Source organism: Ranitomeya variabilis, chromosome 1 (genome assembly GCF_051348905.1).
Source record: "Ranitomeya variabilis isolate aRanVar5 chromosome 1, aRanVar5.hap1, whole genome shotgun sequence".
NCBI lineage: Eukaryota > Metazoa > Chordata > Amphibia > Anura > Dendrobatidae > Ranitomeya > Ranitomeya variabilis.
Genome location: NC_135232.1, coordinates 7,995,355 through 8,015,139, shown reverse-complemented (window position 1 = coordinate 8,015,139; position 19,785 = coordinate 7,995,355). Strand labels below are relative to the sequence as shown.

Genomic DNA, 19,785 nt, shown 5'->3' with positions numbered 1-19,785 from the left:
TGTAGCTGGAGATATAGAGAATAATAATAAAATTGAGATTGAGAAAATTTTTAGTGATGCACTTTTGAATAAAGGAAGAGAAGGAAAATGCAGTGAGCCCGTGGGGGTTGATAGACAGTCCTGCATGTGAAGAAGAGTAAGAGTAATAAAATGTTGGTTTGCACTTTGAAGTTTTAAGATACTATACCTGTATAGGTAATTGCGTTTCACAGTTAATGTACTGTTTTAGTAAATTGTTCTATTTCCAAAAGTAGGCCTACCATGTACAAATGTTTTTGTTATGCAATGCTCAAGAGATCACACCTCCCTTAAAGGGAAGCATCAGTTTATATTAATTTGTTTTATGGCATAAAAAATTTGTATGTCTTTTGCTAATGTATTGTTGTTTTCTTTTCCCAGTCCGGGAGTACTGGATTTTTACGGGGGGGGGGGAGTGCAGCGCCCCAGGGTCCTTGTCGTTGCAGTAATATCATTCTCCTCTAGGGGGGAGTGATATTACGTTTGGAGGCAAAGAAGGACAACTGAATCCAGGTATCACAAACATGCAACACATTTCATACTCCAGGCCACCAGGGGGAGCTCTGCTCCTATTTATTAGGGCACTCCTCATACTTAGGACAAAATGGTTGCCTGGGGAGGAAGTGAGTTAGTTGCTGGCTGAGCTTCGCTCAGGTAGATGGTCCCTGGCAGGGGTGGGATCCTGTCAGAGATCGAGACAGAAGGACACGGAGCTGCGCCTGCCCTGAGAGCTGCAGCTTCTAGAAAGAGACACTGAAAGAGAACTGTATTGCAGAGAGGGTGAAAGAATTTGTAGCAAAGCAGTGTATTCCAGGAGGGGAACAGCCCTACACAGGCTGCCTCCTTCTGAGGCGCAGGATCCCGGTAGCTGGAAAACCGGGTGAGCAACAGTTCTTAATACCTTGCTCCAGAGACCGGCAGGACAGCTAATTTCACGTTACCTGTTCGCCCTACACCCAGGAGGCAAGGTGGCCCCCCTTAGAGGCTGGGGCATGATAGAGTCCCTGTAAACCGCCTCAAGCCACCGGTCATACGGGTTTGTCCTATTCATCTGGGGGACAGAGAGAAAGAGACATAACATCTACAACATCTGTGAGGACCTTATGAGAAGCTTAGCAGTAAGGGTCTACAACACCACGGTGCTAGGGGAAGGCTACTGATTTCTACCTGAATAAGGGAACTCCAGACTTGCCTCCAAACCGGCCGGACTCTGCCTGCTCTGTGATCCGGTGTTCTGGACTGTGGATGCTGAAGTCTTCAGTAAAGGTAAAGAGACTGCAACCTGGTGTCCCCGTTCTTCACTGCGCCTCTCACTCTGCACCATTTACACACTGAGAAGCCCTGGGGACATACTTCACCTGTGGGAAGGTATGCCATCTAGCTGCCATAACATCACCCCAGCGGACCCCTTAAAGCAGCGTTGGTCACCCTGACCGAATACCACAGGTTGTGTCACGAACATTTCCCCCTTTAAAGACCTTTCCCTTTTACACGGACGTCCCAGGGCCACGGACCGGGTCAGCCACCGTGACATCCCCCCGTGAATCGAAAGACCCAATACCGAGTACCCCACGGCCCTTGGGGGCGCTCCAAAATATATATATAGGTTGGACAGTATGTGTAATAGGGTGATGAAGGGGGAGATTTATCAAACATGGCTTTTGGGGTTCAAAGTTCTCACCACACATCTAGATAAGTTTCTTGGGGGGGTCTAGTTTCCAAAATGGGGTCACTTTTGGGGGGGTTTCTACTGTTTAGGTACATCAGGGCTTTGTTAACGCAACGTGACGTCTGCAGACCATTCCATCAAAGTCTGCATTCCAAAGCGTCACTAGTTTTCTTCTGAGCTCTGTCGTGCACCCAAACAGTGGTTTACCCCCACATATGGGGTATCGGCGTACTCAGGACAAATTGTACAATAACTTTTGGGGTCCAGTTTCTCGTTTTACCCTTGGGAAAATAAAAAAAATTGTTGCTATAAGATCATTTTTGTGACTAAAAAGTTAAATGTTCATTTTTTTCTTCCATGTGGCTTCTGCTGCTGTGAAGCACCTGAAGGGTTAATAAACTTCTTGAATGTGGTTTTGAGCACCTTGAGGGGTGCAGTTCTTAGAATGGTGTCACTTTTGTGTATTTTCAGCCATATAGAACCCTCAAACTGACTTCAAATGTGAGGTGGTCCCTAAAAAAATGTTTTTTTGTAATTTTCGTTGTAAAAATGAGAAATCACTGGTCAAATTTTAACCCTTATAACTTCCTAGCAAAAAAATGTTGTTTCCAAAATTGTGCTGGTGTAAAGTAGACATGTGGGAAATGTTATTTATTAACTATTTTGTGTCACATAACTCTCTGGTTTAACAGAATAAAAATTCAAAATGAATAATAATAAATCAAAATACATGTTATTATTTTCTGTCCACATACTTTTGAACCACCCTGTATGTATATATATATACACTCACCGGCCACTTTATTAGGTACACCTGTCCAACTTCTTGTTAACACTTAATTTCTAATCAGCCAATCACATGGCGGCAACTCAGTGCATTTAGGCATGTAGACATGGTCAAGACAATCTCCTGCAGTTCAAACCGAGCATCAGTATGGGGAAGAAAGGTGATTTGAGTGCCTTTGAACGTGGCATGGTTGTTGGTGCCAGAAGGGCTGGTCTGAGTATTTCAGAAACTGCTGATCTACTGGGATTTTCACGCACAACCATCTCTAGGGTTTACAGAGAATGGTCCGAAAAAGAAAAAAAATCCAGTGAGCGGCAGTTCTGTGGGCGGAAATGCCTTGTTGATGCCAGAGGTCAGAGGAGAATGGGCAGACTGGTTCGAGCTGATAGAAAGGCAACAGTGACTCAAATCGCCACCCGTTACAACCAAGGTAGGCCTAAGAGCATCTCTGAACGCACAGTGCGTCGAACTTTGAGGCAGATGGGCTACAGCAGCAGAAGACCACACCGGGTACCACTCCTTTCAGCTAAGAACAGGAAACTGAGGCTACAATTTGTACAAGCTCATCGAAATTGGACAGTAGAAGATTGGAAAAACGTTGCTTGGTCTGATGAGTCTCGATTTCTGCTGCGACATTCGGATGGTAGGGTCAGAATTTGGCGTAAACAACATGAAAGCATGGATCCATCCTGCCTTGTATGGAGCATCTTTGGGATGTGCAGCCGACAAATCTGCGGCAACTGTGTGATGCCATCATGTCAATATGGACCAAAATCTCTGAGGAATGCTTCCAGCACCTTGTTGAATCTATGCCACGAAGAATTGAGGCAGTTCTGAAGGCAAAAGGGGGTCCAACCCGTTACTAGCATGGTGTACCTAATAAAGTGGCCGGTGAGTGTATATATATATATGTATATGTATATTACAGTGCTGGGATATATTATATACAGATTACAGTACAGTGTGCGGCTCTGGGATATATTATATACAGATTACAGTACAGTGTGCGGCTCTGGGATATATTATATACAGATTACAGTACAGTGTGCGGCTCTGGGATATATTATATACAGATTACAGTACAGTGTGCGGCTCTGGGATATATTATATACAGATTACAGTACAGTGTGCGGCTCTGGGATATATTATATACAGATTACAGTACAGTGTGCGGCTCTGGGATATATTATATACAGATTACAGTACAGTGTGCGGCTCTGGGATATATTATATACAGATTACAGTACAGTGTGCGGCTCTGGGATATATTATATACAGATTACAGTACAGTGTGCGGCTCTGGGATATATTATATACAGATTACAGTACAGTGTGCGGCTCTGGGATATATTATATACAGATTACAGTACAGTGTGCGGCTCTGGGGTATATTATATACAGATTACAGTACGGTGCTTTGGTCTTTATTCTCTGGTATCACAGATTTCTGGCTTCTCTTACCTTTGGGACATGGCCTCCGTGATTGGGTTTGGTCCCTCACCTTCGGGATGGTCACGTTTTCATATGTAATGGCGCAGTTCTCATCCTCGTGTTCTTTGCTGACACCTGTGAATGTGAAGATGGAGCCATGTGTCAGTGTCATGTTCTGGGTTATGTTAAAGAAGGAGACCCTTTATTGTAGTGACGGGGACATCACTGACCCCTGTTATTATCTGGAGAGGTGTGATGACACGCAGTCAGGATCCGGCTGCTCCTGTGTACGGTTACTACTGTATATAACGACCCATCAATATCCCCCAGAGCACCGGCCTCTCCGGACCCCCTGACTCCCACTAGATCCAGCCAATTCTGTATATTACAGGGGATTCCTGGATTGAGGGTTGTACTGACCTGGGTCCTGGCGGGGGGCTCTGGTAAATCTCAGGTCAGCGTAGACTACAGCCATGAACGCTCAGATCACTCTTCTTCAACAGAAGTAAAAGCTGAAGATGAGAAAGAAACCAAAGACTGAACACATGAGCAGCCAAGGATGAGACGGATGACAAAACGCCCCAGAATCACAGGAACAACGACAGAACTAAGAAAAGCTGCACGGAAACGAGTAACCACAGTGACCCATAATAACAGTGATATCCACAGTGCCCCATAATAACAGTAATATCCACAGTGCCCCCATAATAACAGTGATATCCACAGTGCCCCCCATAATAACAGTGATATCCACAGTGCCCCCATAATAACAGTGATATCCACAGTGCCCCCATAATAACAGTGATATCCACAGTGACCCATAATAACAGCGATGTCCACAGTGCCCCCATAATAACAGTGATATCCACAGTGTCCCATAATAACAGTGATATCCACAGTGCCCCCATAATAACAGTGATATCCACAGTGCCCCATAATAATAACAGTGATATCCACAGTGCCCCCATAACAGTGATATCCACAGTGCCCCCATAATAACAGTGATATCCACAGTGCCCCCCATAATAACAGTGATATCCACAGTGCCCCCATAATAACAGTGATATCCACAGTGCCCCCATAATAACAGTGATATCCACAGTGACCCATAATAACAGTGATATCCACAGTGCCCCATAATAACAGTGATATCCACAGTGCCCCATAATAACAGTGATATCCACAGTGACCCATAATAACAGTGATATCCACAGTGCCCCATAATAACAGTGATATCCACAGTGACCCATAATAACAGTAATATCCACAGTGCCCCCATAATAACAGTGATATCCACAGTGCCCCCATAATAACAGTGATATCCACAGTGCCCCCCATAATAACAGTGATATCCACAGTGCCCCATAATAACAGTGATATCCACAGTGCCCCATAATAACAGTGATATCCACAGTGCCCCCATAATAACAGTGATATCCACAGTGCCCCATAATAACAGTGATATCCACAGTGCCCCATAATAACAGCGATGTCCACAGTGCCCCATAATAACAGTGATATCCACAGTGCCCCATAATAACAGTGATATCCACAGTGCCCCATAATAACAGTGATATCCACAGTGCCCCATAATAACAGTGATATCCACAGTGCCCCATAATAACAGTGATATCCACAGTGCCCCCATAATAACAGTGATATCCACAGTGCCCCATAATAACAGTGATATCCACAGTGCCCCCATAATAACAGCGATGTCCACAGTGCCCCATAATAACAGTGATATCCACAGTGCCCCATAATAACAGTGATATCCACAGTGCCCCATAATAACAGTGATATCCACAGTGCCCCCATAATAACAGTGATGTCCACAGTGCCCCATAATAACAGTGATATCCACAGTGCCCCCATAATAACAGTGATATCCACAGTCCCCCATAATAACAGTGATGTCCACAGTCCCCCATAATAACAGTGATGTCCACAGTGACCCCCTCAGCTTCCTCAGTGCTGAGTCCACGATCTTTCTCAGTCCTGTGATGTCGAGGAGGAAGCGAGAACTCTACACTGAAGTGAATGTGGTGATGGACAGAAAGTGGTCTAGTCGGTCACTAACGTCTTCTCTTCAGTGACATTTCTTTTGTAGGAGACAATTATATTGTGGAATTTGTGTCAGATCTGACAACGTGTTGTCACCTGGATAAAACTGAAGGCGAAGTACCATGGACAGTTCCAGGCTCTGGCTCTTGGTGGTCAGTTGTAGGCTACAGGTCTCGTAGTCGGCCTGATACGCTCTCTATATAAGCCATGTCCTGAGTAGATGCAGGTTCTGGCCTGAAAAGAGCTGATGGGACCAGGCTGCCAGGCCATCATCACAGGATTAATAGGGTGGAAAATGACTGCGGGAGTGAGTAAGCAAGGGAAGCTTGCCTAGGCAGGTTAGAACCAGAGAGGGCAGATACAGGACAAATTCTGAAGACAGGAAAATGGTGTCAGAAGATAAACAATCAGGGAGATAGAGGGTTAACTTAGTCCTAAGTCAGTAATGGGTATTGTGACATGCAGAAATAGTGCTAACTACTGTTGCTTCAAAAGCATCCAGCAACTAGAGGGGTTAACACAGTCATAGTAGACTGAGAGTGGTTAGCAGAGCCCCAGGGGGATTGTGGGAAACTTGTTTACTGTTCTGGCAGCAGCCAAAGTGATGAGTGGTGTTTTTCTGTGATCTGTCTAACAGAAGTTCAGGCAAGTGAACCATAGGGATACAGGATTTCATTACAGAGTGGAGTTGGGCTAACCCCCTGTACTGCTAGTTGAGGAAGTATATCAGGAGCTGGAAGATAAGGACTGGAAGAAGTTGTGTTACAGGGATAATCTCGCTCAGCAAACCCTCCCCCCTCCTCCATTACATTGTGCTTGAAGAAATGTTGTCAGTTCCAAACAATTCATGAGACCTGTCCTGCCCCTATCTGAATCTAGCGGCGTTCATGTAACATTGGTGGTCCGTACAGGGAATTCTGAGCGGGAATTAGCATGTAGAGGGAAAAGATGCAAAGTGACTGGAAAATACAGCAGCACTGCACCTCAACTCTGCTACACCAGTTAAAGGGGATCAGCCCTAAAGAAAACTCACTAGCAGCAATGGATGTGGAAATACAAATGGACAGGATCAGTGAACTGCTTCTTCAGTTAACATATGAAGAATTAAGAACAGTAGCAGAACATATAAAGATGTCAGAAGAACAGATCTCTAAAATACGCTCCCACAGACAACTTGTAGCTGCCATTAATACACAGATGGATGAGCTGGGGAGAAAGAAGCTGAAGATGTCATGAGGACGTTCCTCCAGGAGCTGACAGTTTCTAACCGGGTTGAGGAGCAGCACCAATTACCAAGAGTAGGAATCTCCTTCTGCCGACAGAACTATAGGAATTGAAAGAACAATTCAAAGCCTTAACAGCCCTGCAGAAATCTACCCAACCCTCTGAACGTGTGACAGACTCTGACAAAAGTTTTAACATGCTTGGGTTTGATAAATCAGGAAACCAGTACTCTCCAACACCACAAATCACCATAAGGAAAGAGTTCAAGATCCTGGGACAGATTGGAGAGTGTGAGCAGAAAGAGAAACTGTCTTATATGAACTTGTTGCACCAGATCGATGCAGATTATTGAAAGGCTACCAGCCAGATGAGATCATTGAGGGGGTGGTGAAAGCCACCAACCCAGGACTGAACCTCCGCAGCATGCTAGAAATGAAAAGTCAATTGACCCTGCCAGAGTTGAAGATGATTTTAAAAGGACACTATAAAGAAGAGAGTCCGATTCATTAACATCTCGCAGAACAATAATGAATCAATCCAAAGTTTCGTGTTCAGAGCGATTGAACTTAAAGAAGTTGTCCACTACTATAACCTTTTTTTTTTTTTTTTTTCATAAATCTTGCTATTATGGGCCACTGAAAACATCTACTGTGTTTATTTTAGCAATATTACCTTTTATCATGCCGTAGCAGCCCACTTTAGTGCTGGATTCAGCTCTCATGGGGTTAATCGACAACTTCCTTTCTCCTGAGTTACTGTGCTCTAATACTACAAGTTCCATGATGCATTGCACTGCTACTAAGCCTGAACCTACCACACCCCCTCCAAAACACACCCAACCCCTCCCTCCTCTCCCCCCTCTATCTTCAAAAAGATTTGTGATGTCATTTCTGTCCGACCTCCTCTTTACATTTGTCCAACCCACACTCCATTATAGATAGATAGATAGATAGATAGATAGATAGATAGATAGATAGATAGATACATACAGACATATCTATGTCTATTTCCATAGATATGTCCATATCCATGTTTCTAAACCCCTTCACCCCCTGGAGCTTTTTTGTTTTCGTTTATCGCTCCCCTTCTTTTCAGAGCCATCATTTTTCCGTCAATATGGCCATGTGAGGGCTTGTCTTTTGCGGGACAAGTTCTACTTTTGAACGACACCATTGGTTTTAGCATGTCGTGTAGCAGAAAATGTGAAAAAAATTCAAAGTGCAATGAAATGGCAAAAAAGTGCGATCCCACACTTGTTTTTTGCTTGGCTTTTTGGCTAGGTTCACTAAATGCTAAGGCTGTGTGCACCCGTTGCGGATCTGATTGCAGATCCGCAGCGTTTTTTGCTGCACTGAATTGCATCAAATCCGCAGTGTAGAGCACAACCAATGTAAGTCTATGGGAGCCGCAGACTTGTGCACATGCTGCGGAAAAAGCCGCACCGAAACCGCACCAAGAACTGCATCAAAACCGCACCAAAAACTGCATCAAAACCGCACCAAAACTGCAAAACTGCACCAGGTTTTGATGCAGTTTTTGGTGCAGTTTTGATGCAGTTTTTGGTGCAGTTTTGATGCTTTTTTGGTGCGGTTTATGCGCGGTTTTAATGCCGTTTTTGGAAATAAGTAAATAAACGGAAAATGTGCATGATTTGAATGGAAACATGCATGAAAAAACGGATTCCAAGGCCGGATTCATCATTTCACAGCTCAGTTTCATATGTTTTTTTGCCGCAAAAAAACGCATGCGCTTATTTGCGGCAAAAAAATGCATTGCTGTCTATGTAAACGCATGCGTTTTTAAGCACATGCGTTTGTTTGCGTTAAAAACGCATGCGTTTTTATAGAAAAAAAACAGAAAAAAAACACTGAAACACCACCCACCACCATCAGGGTGATAAAGGGATCCAAACCCTAACCCTAACCCTACCTCTAACCTCACCCCTAACCGTTTAATGAACATTTTCTGACAGTCATAGTGCCACGTATTTCAGTGCCACGTATATAAGTGCCACGTATGTAAGTGCCACATGCCACGTATGTAAGTGCCACGTGCCACGTATGTAAGTGCCACGTATGTAAGTGCCACGTATGTAAGTGCCACGTATTTAAGTGCCACGTATTTAAGTACCATGTGACACGTATTTCAGTGCCACGGATTTAAGTGCCACGTATTTCAGTGCCACGGATTTAAGAGCCACGGATTTAAGAGCCACGTATGTAAGTGCCACATATTTCAGTGTCACGTATTAAAGTGCCACGTATTTCTGTCACGTTTACGGTTAGGGTTAGGGTTGATGTCACCGCTCTATAGGACCCTCAGTGACACACTGACAGGAGGCAATGGCTCCTGCAGTGTATCACTGAGGTTACTAAAGTTCACTGGTCTCACTTAATGGCAAAAAGCTGCGTGGGAACTTTCTCATACAGCATGCCATAAAGTGAGACTAGGGACTATTTTCTCACAGGGGCGTAGGAATACATTGTGGGGAATACCTTGTGGAAGGATACCTTCCTCCCCTCATTGTGTTCCTGGAGCCCCTGGTGAGTGGTTGCGTCAGCTGATGCTGCTGTTCTCCACGGGAGATCGTCGTGGGACACTCGTTTTAATTGGATTTCTGTGGATCAGGGAGTATAGTGTTTGTTTATTATTTTAATATTTTTTACAGATGACAATGGCTTCGGGGATCAAACTGACAAGTGATGGTGAGTATGAACTCTATGTTTAATGTACTGTATGTCTGTATGTATGTACTGTATGTATGTACTGTATGCGCATGTCGTCGCATGCCGCATGTCGTCGCATGGTGCATGTAGTTGCATGGCGCATGTCGTCGCATGGTGCATGTCGTCGCATGCTGCATGTCGCATGTTGTTGCATGGCGCATGTCATCACATGCTGCATGTCGCATGTTGTCGCATGGCGCATGTCATCGCATGGCGCATGTCGTCGCATGTCATTGCATGGTACATGTCGCATGCCGTCGCATGGCGCATGTTGCCGCATGGTGAGTGTCGTTGCATGGTGCATGTCGCCGCATGGTGCATGTAGTTGCATGGCGCATGTCGTCGCATGGTGCATGTAGTTGCATGGCGCATGTCGTCGCATGTTGTCGCATGTTGTCGCATGGCGCATGTCATCGCATGGCGCATGTCGTCGCATGGTGAGTGTTGTCGCATGTCGTGTGTTGTATGTATGTATGTATATGTGTATTTTTTTATTTTTTTTTACATTCAACACATTAGCCGGATGATGGGACTACTACTGTCCCATCATTGGCTAATGTGTCACTCACTGCCACTGTAGCAGGCAGAGCCCGATGGGACTTGTTGTCATATCGGACGATGCCTGCACACAGAGACAGACACACACCACCCCCCAGCACATACCGGTCCGCACAGCGCCGGGGACCGGGACCGCACAGCACCGGCGCCCGGGACCGCACAGCGCCGGGGACCGGGACCGCACAGCGCCGGCGCCCGGGACCGCATAGCGCCGGCGCCCGTGACCGCACAGCGCCGGGGACCGGGACCGCACAGCACCGGTGCCCGAGACCGCACATCGCCGGCGCCCGGGACCGCACAGCGCCGGGGACCGGGACCGCACAGCACCGGCGCTCGGGACCGCAAAGCGCCGGCGATGTACCCGGGACCGCACAGCGCCGGGGACCGCACAGCACCGGCGCCCGCCCGCACATCACTGCCTAGCCCCGCCCGCCCCCAGCACAGCCCCGCAGGCAGCCTCAGCCCCGCCCACAGCCCAGTCACTCTTTATGAGTGACCGCTGTCTGTGGAGGCTGGGTCACGCCTGCTACTGACGTCACGTCAATTTCCAGAGGCTGGAAATTGACGTGACGTCGGTGGAAATGAGCGGCGGCTGAAGCCTGGGGGTCACGTGACCCGGACTCAGGCACCAGCATAGCGCCGCTCACAGGTGAAAACGGCTAAAGAAGGTATTTACACAAATCATCAGGGGCCCCGGGGGGATAAATAGGGGGGTTAATTGAAAGTAGTGGACAACCCCTTTAAGGATAGACTGTTGTTCGCATCCAGAGATGTACTGGAGGAGGAGAAGTTTGATGCTGGGCTAGTCCAGAAGAAGCTCTTGAGATCATTGGAAAGGGGCATAATCAGCAAATATATTGAGTTACAGCTGAAACAGTACCAAGAAGATCCTGGCATTTTGTACGAAGTCCTTACTGAAAAAATGAATGAGTCAGCTCGTTTGGAATCAGAGAGCGAATAGAAGTTAAAGAAGGGATCGGCTTCTAAAACCACCGAAATTAGTCAGCTGAAGTTGGAGACCCCCGGTTGCCAGTTCAAAAATCATGATAAAGACCCTCCGGTACCACCGCTGAGAGTGAACCTTAAACCGCCAACAAAAGGGAGGACAGCCAGAGCTGACTGGAAAGAAGTAATAGGAGAACTGCGAGCTGAGCTGATGGAGTTGAAAGAGTTGATTCGTTCCAGGCCAGAATCTGTATCTCTCAGACCCAGGAGTGGGTTTCAAAACAGAAGGTACCCGGCATGTGAGGCGTGCCGTTCATCAAATCAGAGTGCGGTATGTGTCCACTGTAAAAGATGTGGTGAGGAAGGACATTATGCCAATGTTACGGCTGTTTGGGTTAAAAGACAGAAGGTTGCCAGTGCGGGGCGACTGGTAACCGCGACACAGAGGAGGCCCCAGAAGCAAATGCAAATCCCTCCAATCTACAGAATGGCGCATGAGGTAAAACAACTGCATCAGCGCTATCCCCAAGTGTGTTCCCATCTAGAACAGCTGCAAGAGACACAGGGGCATCAGTTACTTAATGCCCAGTGCGGAGGTCTAACGTCATACTCCTGGAAGGAGAATTCCTCGGACAGTACAGATAGCCTAATCTGTGAAAGTTACCATAAACAGTGCCAGCTAGATGGACTCCTGGTAAAAGCACTGTGGGACACAGGAGCCCAAGCGAGCCTTTTAAATGGAGATGGCGCGACCTTCCACATACCTGCCTTCGGTTACTAAAGGAACTCTTAGAACCAGTGGAACTCCATGGCAAAGCCGTCAACCAGACCGAAATTCCTTTCATAGGCTGGGTGAAAGTGACTTTCCAACTCAGGGCCACGAAGAACAGCAACACAATGGAGCTTTTGTTACCTTTTCTCATGACCAGTGATCAGAACGTGGCAGAGGATCCTATCCTCTGTTATAATGTAATCAATGAGTTCATCACAAAAGACAAGTCAGGGACACTGATGGTGGATGCAATTGCCACATCGTTCACCATACCTAATGCTGTGGCAGAAAACGTGATTCATAGAGTAAAGAAAGCACAGAATACAATGGACCTGAAAGAAGTCAAGGTAGGCCTGCGCCCAACCATCATCTGTCATGCGGGTACTAGGTAGACTACAGCTGATTACCTGGGCCCCTGCGATATCCCTCAGACTAGGGAAAACCCTGTCTGTCCCTCTCCCAGAATTTACACTGATGGTGTGCTTGTCTGGCCTGACCCTGACTCCTGTTTCAGTACTATGCTGAAACCTCCACCCGCCACCCAGTGAATAGACCACACACCAACCTCCACAGAAAGCACAGACAGGGAAAACTAAAAACACACCACGCCGCAGACACACAGGAAAACACTATAATGTGCACAGGGCAAAACAAATACAAATATAGGAAGAAGAAATATGACAAAGGATAATACACCACCAGACACGATATTTCTTCTCCTAGACCACCACTCCAGACCGAGATCACCAGGCACAAAGCACAAGCTATAATCGGCGACGCCCAAAGTCCAGAATGACTATTTAAAGGCCACGGGTGTGACCCAGCCTCCAACCCGATTACCAGCTAGATTAACCCCGGACAACCTGGATAAAGTCTAGCCGGCACCACTGAGTGTATAGTGGACGAAAGTGGAATTATCGCTGTCTGTCGGACGCCCTAGTGTGAATAGCGTCCGACATGACATCATCCCTGCAAACCAAATGGTGGGAGTGAAGTGTGGAGTCTGGGTGGACCTGGGAAGAAAAGTCCAGAAGAGACTGTTCATGCCAAAGGACTCCTCTGAACTTCCAGAAGGCCTAGTTCAAGGTGAGACTGTGTTTACAATTCCTACTGGTGGTTTGCACGAGTGACAGTGCCGGTGATGAATACCACGAAATACGAAATTTTGACTGGATCCAAAGATTGTGTTAGGTCACATTGAAACCATCAAAGCGCTATATCCAGCCAGTGCGAGACCCACCAAGTGGTCTACAGTGAATTCAGGCCCCCAGCAAGGAACAGGAGTTGCCCAGGGGAGGAAATTGTACGACCCACTTTGGGATCCTGGGATCCCCCAGCACCCCCACCGACACAAAAAGAGGACTTAGAAATCCTCCAAAAAAATTGAAAAAAGTCAGAGAAAAAAGCAGAGATGTTTACCTGCTGAAGCCTCCAACCAAATGCACTGGCAGGGCGCAGCAGACCCGATTAATGACGGCAAACACACAGGTGCAAAAAATACCGATGAAACAACCACTTTCAATCCAGTGTTGGCTGTTTGGTATTAGTGCACAAAAAGATAAGAGATACTAGTCTGTATGTGGCATTGTTCACACAGGCAATGCAGAGCATCTGGTTTACAGCCTATTACTAACGCACCAAGATGGCTCTGTAAACTGTAGGCCTCTATTCACACAACATGCATTTTGTTGCACTGGGTGGCCCACCTTTATGTGCGTTAGTAATAGGCTGTAGACCAGATGCTCTGCATTGCCTGTGTGAACAATGCCACATACAGACTAGTATCTCTAATCGTTTTGTGCACTAATGCCAAACAGCCAACACTGGATTGAAAGTGGTTGTTTCATCGGTATTGCTGCACCTGTGTGTTTGCCATCATTAATCGGGTCCGCTGCACCGTGCTAGTGCATTTGGTTGGAGGCTTCAGCAGGTAATCATCTCTGCTTTTTCCTCTGTGACTTTGATCCCCCAGCACCCCTGGAACACTTGTGTGCTGAAGATCTAGCGGTAGCAAAACAGATGCTGAGAGAAGAGTGTCATGCATTCTCCAAAGATGGCTCTGATATAGGCTGTATTTCATCGTTGCAGTTGAAAATTAATTTGAAAGACACGACCCCAGTAATCAAAAGTTAAATGTTGGTGCCTGTCACGATTCACAGGGAGGATATCTTTATCATCCTCACTAGGGTTGAGCGAAACGGATCGTTCATTTTCATAAGTCGCCGACTTTTGGCAAAGTCGGAGTCTCATGAAACCGAGCCGATCCCTGTGTGGGGTCGGCCATGCGGTACACGATCTTTGCGCCAAAGTCAAGTTTCAATGACGCGAAAAGCACCATTTCTCAGCCAATGAAGGTGAACGCAGAGTGTGGGCAGCGTGATGACATAGGTCCTGGTCCCCACCATCTTAGAGAAGGGCATTGCAGTGATTGGCTTGCTTTCTGCGGCATCACAGGGGCTATAAAGGGGCGTTCCCGCTGACCGCCATCTTACTGCTGCTGATCTGAGCGTAGGGAGAGGTGCCGCTTAGTCAGAAGCAGGGATAGACAGTGTTAGGCAGGGTACATTCACCCCCAAACCGCTTGTGCTGTAGCGATTTCCACTGTCCAACACCACCTTTTGTTTGCAGGGACAGTGGAAGCTAAATTTTTTTTTCCTCAGCGCTGTAGCTCATTGGGCTGCACTAGAAGGTTCCCTGACCCTGATAGCTGCATTGCTGTGTGTGTACGCCGCTGTGCAAACCAACTGCTTTTTTCAAAGCACAAATCCTGTTGTTCCTTCCTTTCTGCACAGCTATCTTGTGTGTTTGTCCACACTTTTGTGTGCAGCAGTCCTTTTTTATAGCTGCCTGCCATTCTTTTCTGAGATTACTGCAGGGAGATAAAGATTGGCAAGTCTGCCTCTGTGCCATTGCTGTGTGTGGCATCTGTCTCTCATTGTGTGCCACAGAAAACCTAGTGTGTAATACTGGGCCTTTTTTTTTTTTTTCTTTTAATTCTCCCTGAAAAAAAAAAAAATAAATAGTGGGAGATAAAGATTGGCAACTCTGCCTCTGTGCCAGTCCTGTGTGTGGCATCTGTCTCTCATTGTGTGCCACCGAAAACCAGTGTGTAATATTGGGCCATTTTTTTTTGGGGGGGGGTAAATTCTCCCTGTAAAAAAAATAATTAATAGTGGGAGATAAAGATTGGCAAGTCTGCCTCTGTGCCAGTCCTGTGTGTGGCATCTGTCTCTCCTTGTGTGCCCCCGAAAACCAGTGTGTAATATTGGGCCATTTTTTTTTTTTTGGTAAATTCTCCCTGTAAAAAAAATAATTAATAGTGGGAGATAAAGATTGGCAAGTCTGCCTCTGTGCCAGTCCTGTGTGTGGCATCTGTCTCTCCTTGTGTGCCACCGAAAACCAGTGTGTAATATTGGGCCATTTTTTATTTTTTGGTAAATTCTCCCTGTAAAAAAAATAATTAATAGTGGGAGATAAAGATTGGCAAGTCTGCCTCTGTGCCAGTGCTGTGTGTGGCATCTGTCTCTCCTTGTGTGCCACCGAAAACCAGTGTGTACTATTGGGCCATTTTTTTTTGGGGGGGGGGTAAATTCTCCCTGTAAAAAAAATAATTAATAGTGGGAGATAAAGATTGGCAAGTCTGCCTCTGTGCCAGTCCTGTGTGTGGCATCTGTCTCTCCTTGTGTGCCCCCGAAAACCAGTGTGTAATATTGGGCCATTTTTTTTTTTTTTGGTAAATTCTCCCTGTAAAAAAAATAATTAATAGTGGGAGATAAAGATTGGCAAGTCTGCCTCTGTGCCAGTGCTGTGTGTGGCATCTGTCTCTCCTTGTGTGCCACCGAAAACCAGTGTGTAATATTGGGCCATTTTTTGGGGGGGGTAAATTCTCCCTGTAAAAAAAAAAATTAATAGTGGGAGATAAAGATTGGCAAGTCTGCCTCTGTGCCAGTGCTGTGTGTGGCATCTGTCTCTCATTGTGTGCCACCGAAAACCAGTGTGTAATATTGGGCCTGATTTTCCTTTCAGTGTCAGGCACCTATAAAGGTATATATAAATCCTACAGAAGTTTGAGTTCACCTTATAAGTTGTTTTACAGTAACAAATACCGTTACTTTGGTTATGTTTTGCAAACAATGAGGAAGTCTAGTGGAAGAGGTCGTGGCCGTGGGCGGTCATTGTCAGCTGGTAATGATGGTAGTGGTGGTGGAGCATCAGGTGGTCATGGTAAAAGCAGTACAGCACCTAAGTCTCGAGTTGTTGAGCCAGGTTCGTCGTCTGGCTACACAAGGCCTCGAACGCTCCCTTTTCTGGGAGTAGGAAAACCACTTTTGAAGCCGGAGCAGGAGGAACAAGTATTGGCTTTCATTGCTGACTCTGCCTCTAGCTCTTTCGCCTCCTCCTCGGAAAATGCCAAAATGTCAGATGTTATGATCCTTAGTGGTTGAGGATCACAAATTACTCCAGCTAAGTAACAAACATAGGACAAGCTCTAGGGAGGTGGCAAACTGGACTGACCGCAAATCTGAACCTATCCAAACACACTAGAAGTAGCCGGTGAACGTGCCTAAAAATCCTAGACGTCTCGAGCCAGCCTGAGGAACTAACTACCCCTAGAGAGAAAAAAAAAACCTCTCTTGCCTCCAGAGAAATAATCCCCATATAGAAGCCCCCAACAAATAATAACGGTGAGGTAAGAGGAAGGCACATACACAGGGGTGAAAGCAGATTCAGCAAATGAGGCCCACTAATACTAGATAGCAGAAAATAGAAAGGGGAATCTATGCGGTCAGTAAAAAACCCTTACAAAATATCCACTCTGAGATTTCAAGAACCCCCGCACCAACTAACGGTGTGGGGGGAGAAACTCAGTCCCCTAGAGCAACCAGCAAGCGAGGAAATAACATTTTAGCGAGCTGGACTAAAAACATAATAAACACTGATAATCAAAAAATGATCAAACAAAAACTTAGCTTGTCTTGGAGAGACTGGGAGCAATGTAGACACAAGGAATCTGAAGAGCACTGAATACATTGATAGCAGGCAAGGAACTGAGTATCCAGGTGAGCTAAATAGGAAACCAACCAAGGATAACGAACCAGCTGATGCTGCCAACCTGCAGAAAGACAACACTACACAGTACCGCTTGTGACCACTAGAGGGAGCCCAAAAATAGAGTTCACAACAGTCAGAGCAGTGCATCGTCAGTGGATGCTCCCGGTCAGGAACAAGTCGCTTCCTTGTGTCCTTTACCCAGAACAACAGTGAAGGATGCGTCAGTCGACACAACAGGTTACTCCATGGAGCTCTTTACACATACCGTTCCTGGGTTAGACAGTGAAACAGTTAACAGGCCATGCCCATTCGAAGTTGAATCGGACATTGAGTGCAGCCGGTTAAAGAAGCTCAGTCTGCAATGCCTGAAAAGTTATCCGATAGTAGAAAGAGTGCAGTCTGGCATTTTTTTAAACAACATCCAAATGATCAGCGCAAAGTCATCTGTCAAAAATGTTCAACTACCTTAAGCAGAGGTCAGAATCTTAAAAGTCTAAATACAAGTTGCATGCATAGACATTTATCCACCATGCATTTGCAAGCCTGGACTAACTACCAAACGTCCCTAAAGGTTGCAGCACCCTCGGCCAATGAAGCTAGTCAGCAACGCTACATCCCTTCCCTCCCTGTAAGCCGACCATTTCCCGCACCACCTGCAGTATCTGTGCAGCTTTCGTCGCCACTAGTGTTGAGCGATACCTTCCGATATCGGAAAGCATCGGTATCGGAAAGTATCGGCCGATACCGTCAAAGTATCGGATCTAATCCGATACCGATACCCGATCCCAATGCAAGTCAATGGGATGAAAATATCGGAATTAAAATAAACCCTTTATAAACTTGTAGGTTCATTCTACATGAAGGAAAACAACTAAGAATAATGTAGGATGTATTGGGGGACGTGGCGGAGACATTAAAGGCACAGAGGTTTAGCCCAATCTAATAGAATAGCAGGATTTTAATTTTTTTTTATGACGTTCGGCGTTAGAAAGATTTTGACTATGTTAATTTTTTTTTTATTTTGTCAGATATTGATGTTTCACTACTTCCACGCCCTTCACCTTCTTTTTTACTTCTCCCACACTTTCTTCTTCATTATCCTCATCATCAGCTTCTTTGACATCAACTTCTTCGCCTTATTCATCTTCTTCTTCATCTTCTACCTATTATTTTTTTTGTTACATTGTTCATATTCTTTTTATTTTACTATTATCTTCTTCATATTCTACTTCTTCATCATATTCTTATTTGTGACAGGCATTCCCGTAGTTGTTATCTATAAAAGTTTGAAGATTACACCTTCCGTTCTGCCTGTCACAAAACAGTTACATTTGTCCGCGTTCAGTTTGGCCTGCAGCATCAGGCATTATCCAGGGGCACCACGAGGAGGAACGGACTCACCCCCATACACTGCTTAGTCTTCTTCTGCTTATAATTTAGATAATATCTTTTGCTCTGATATTTAGTGTTATGCTTAATGTTCTTCTGCTTTTTGTTCTGCAGCCTCTTGTTCTTCTGCTTCTCGGTCTTCCAGGTCGTCGTCGTCTCCAGGGTCGTCGTCTCCGGGGTCGTCGTCATCGGGGTGGTCTTCAGGGTCATCGTCTCCAGGGTCGTCGTAATCACGGTGGTTGTCGTCTCTGGTGTCGTCGTCATCTTAGGGGTGGTCTTTCGGGTCATCGTGTTTAGTCTCTTGAACTTGGAAATGTAGCAGAAGGTACAAGAAGGCTGAGAAAATGCCGAGAAACAGCTGATGGAACTGGAACTCGGATGGCTACCCGAAGGTCCAAGAGCCAATGGAACTACCAAGGACCAGCTGACGTTACTGGAACCCGGTTACTAAGCAGGAGGTACCCGTGCCTGAAAGCACTACCAAGGACCACCTGACGTTGGTGGAACTCGGATACCCAGAGGGAGGCACCTAAGCCAAAGGCTCTGCCCGGAACCAGCTGACGGTACTGGAACCAGGATGGGGAGCAGAAGGTACAAGAGCAAAAGACACTGCCGAGAACCAGCTGACGGTGCTGGAACCCGGATGGGTAGCCGAAGGTCCAAGAGCCAATGGAACTACCGAGGACCAGCTGACGTTACTGGAACCCGGTTACTAAGCAGGAGGTACCCGTGCCTGAAAGCACTACCAAGGACCACCTGACGTTGGTGGAACTCGGATACCCAGAGGGAGGCACCTAAGCCAAAGGCTCTGCCCGGAACCAGCTGACGGTACTGGAACCAGGATGGGGAGCAGAAGGTACAAGAGCAAAAGACACTGCCGAGAACCAGCTGACGGTACTGGAACCCGGATGGGTAGCCGAAGGTCCAAGAGCCAATGGAACGACCGAGGACCAGCTGACGTTACTGGAACCCGGTTACTAAGCAGGAGGTACCCGTGCCTGAAAGCACTACCAAGGACCACCTGACGTTGGTGGAACTCGGATACCCAGAGGGAGGCACCTAAGCCAAAGGCTCTGCCCGGAACCAGCTGACGGTGCTGGAACCAGGATGGGGACCTATTCAAGCTTGTCTTCCTAGAGCCCCAACTGGC

General features: G+C 46.4%; 1 protein-coding gene across 1 annotated transcript in view; it reads right to left on the bottom strand.

Annotated features, from left to right (window-relative positions):
• The window catches only part of LOC143793645 (uncharacterized), an 80,834-nt gene extending 76,337 nt beyond the window's left edge, over positions 1-4,497 (bottom strand). Inside the window, exons 1-2 of the mRNA XM_077280704.1 lie at positions 4,326-4,497; positions 3,936-4,040 (exon numbers count right to left, since the gene is read on the bottom strand). Coding sequence (XP_077136819.1) covers positions 3,936-4,040; positions 4,326-4,380 — 160 coding nt within the window. The 5' untranslated portion in view covers positions 4,381-4,497. The remainder of the gene's footprint in view (positions 1-3,935; positions 4,041-4,325) is intronic.
• Between the last annotated feature and the right edge of the window lie 15,288 nt (positions 4,498-19,785).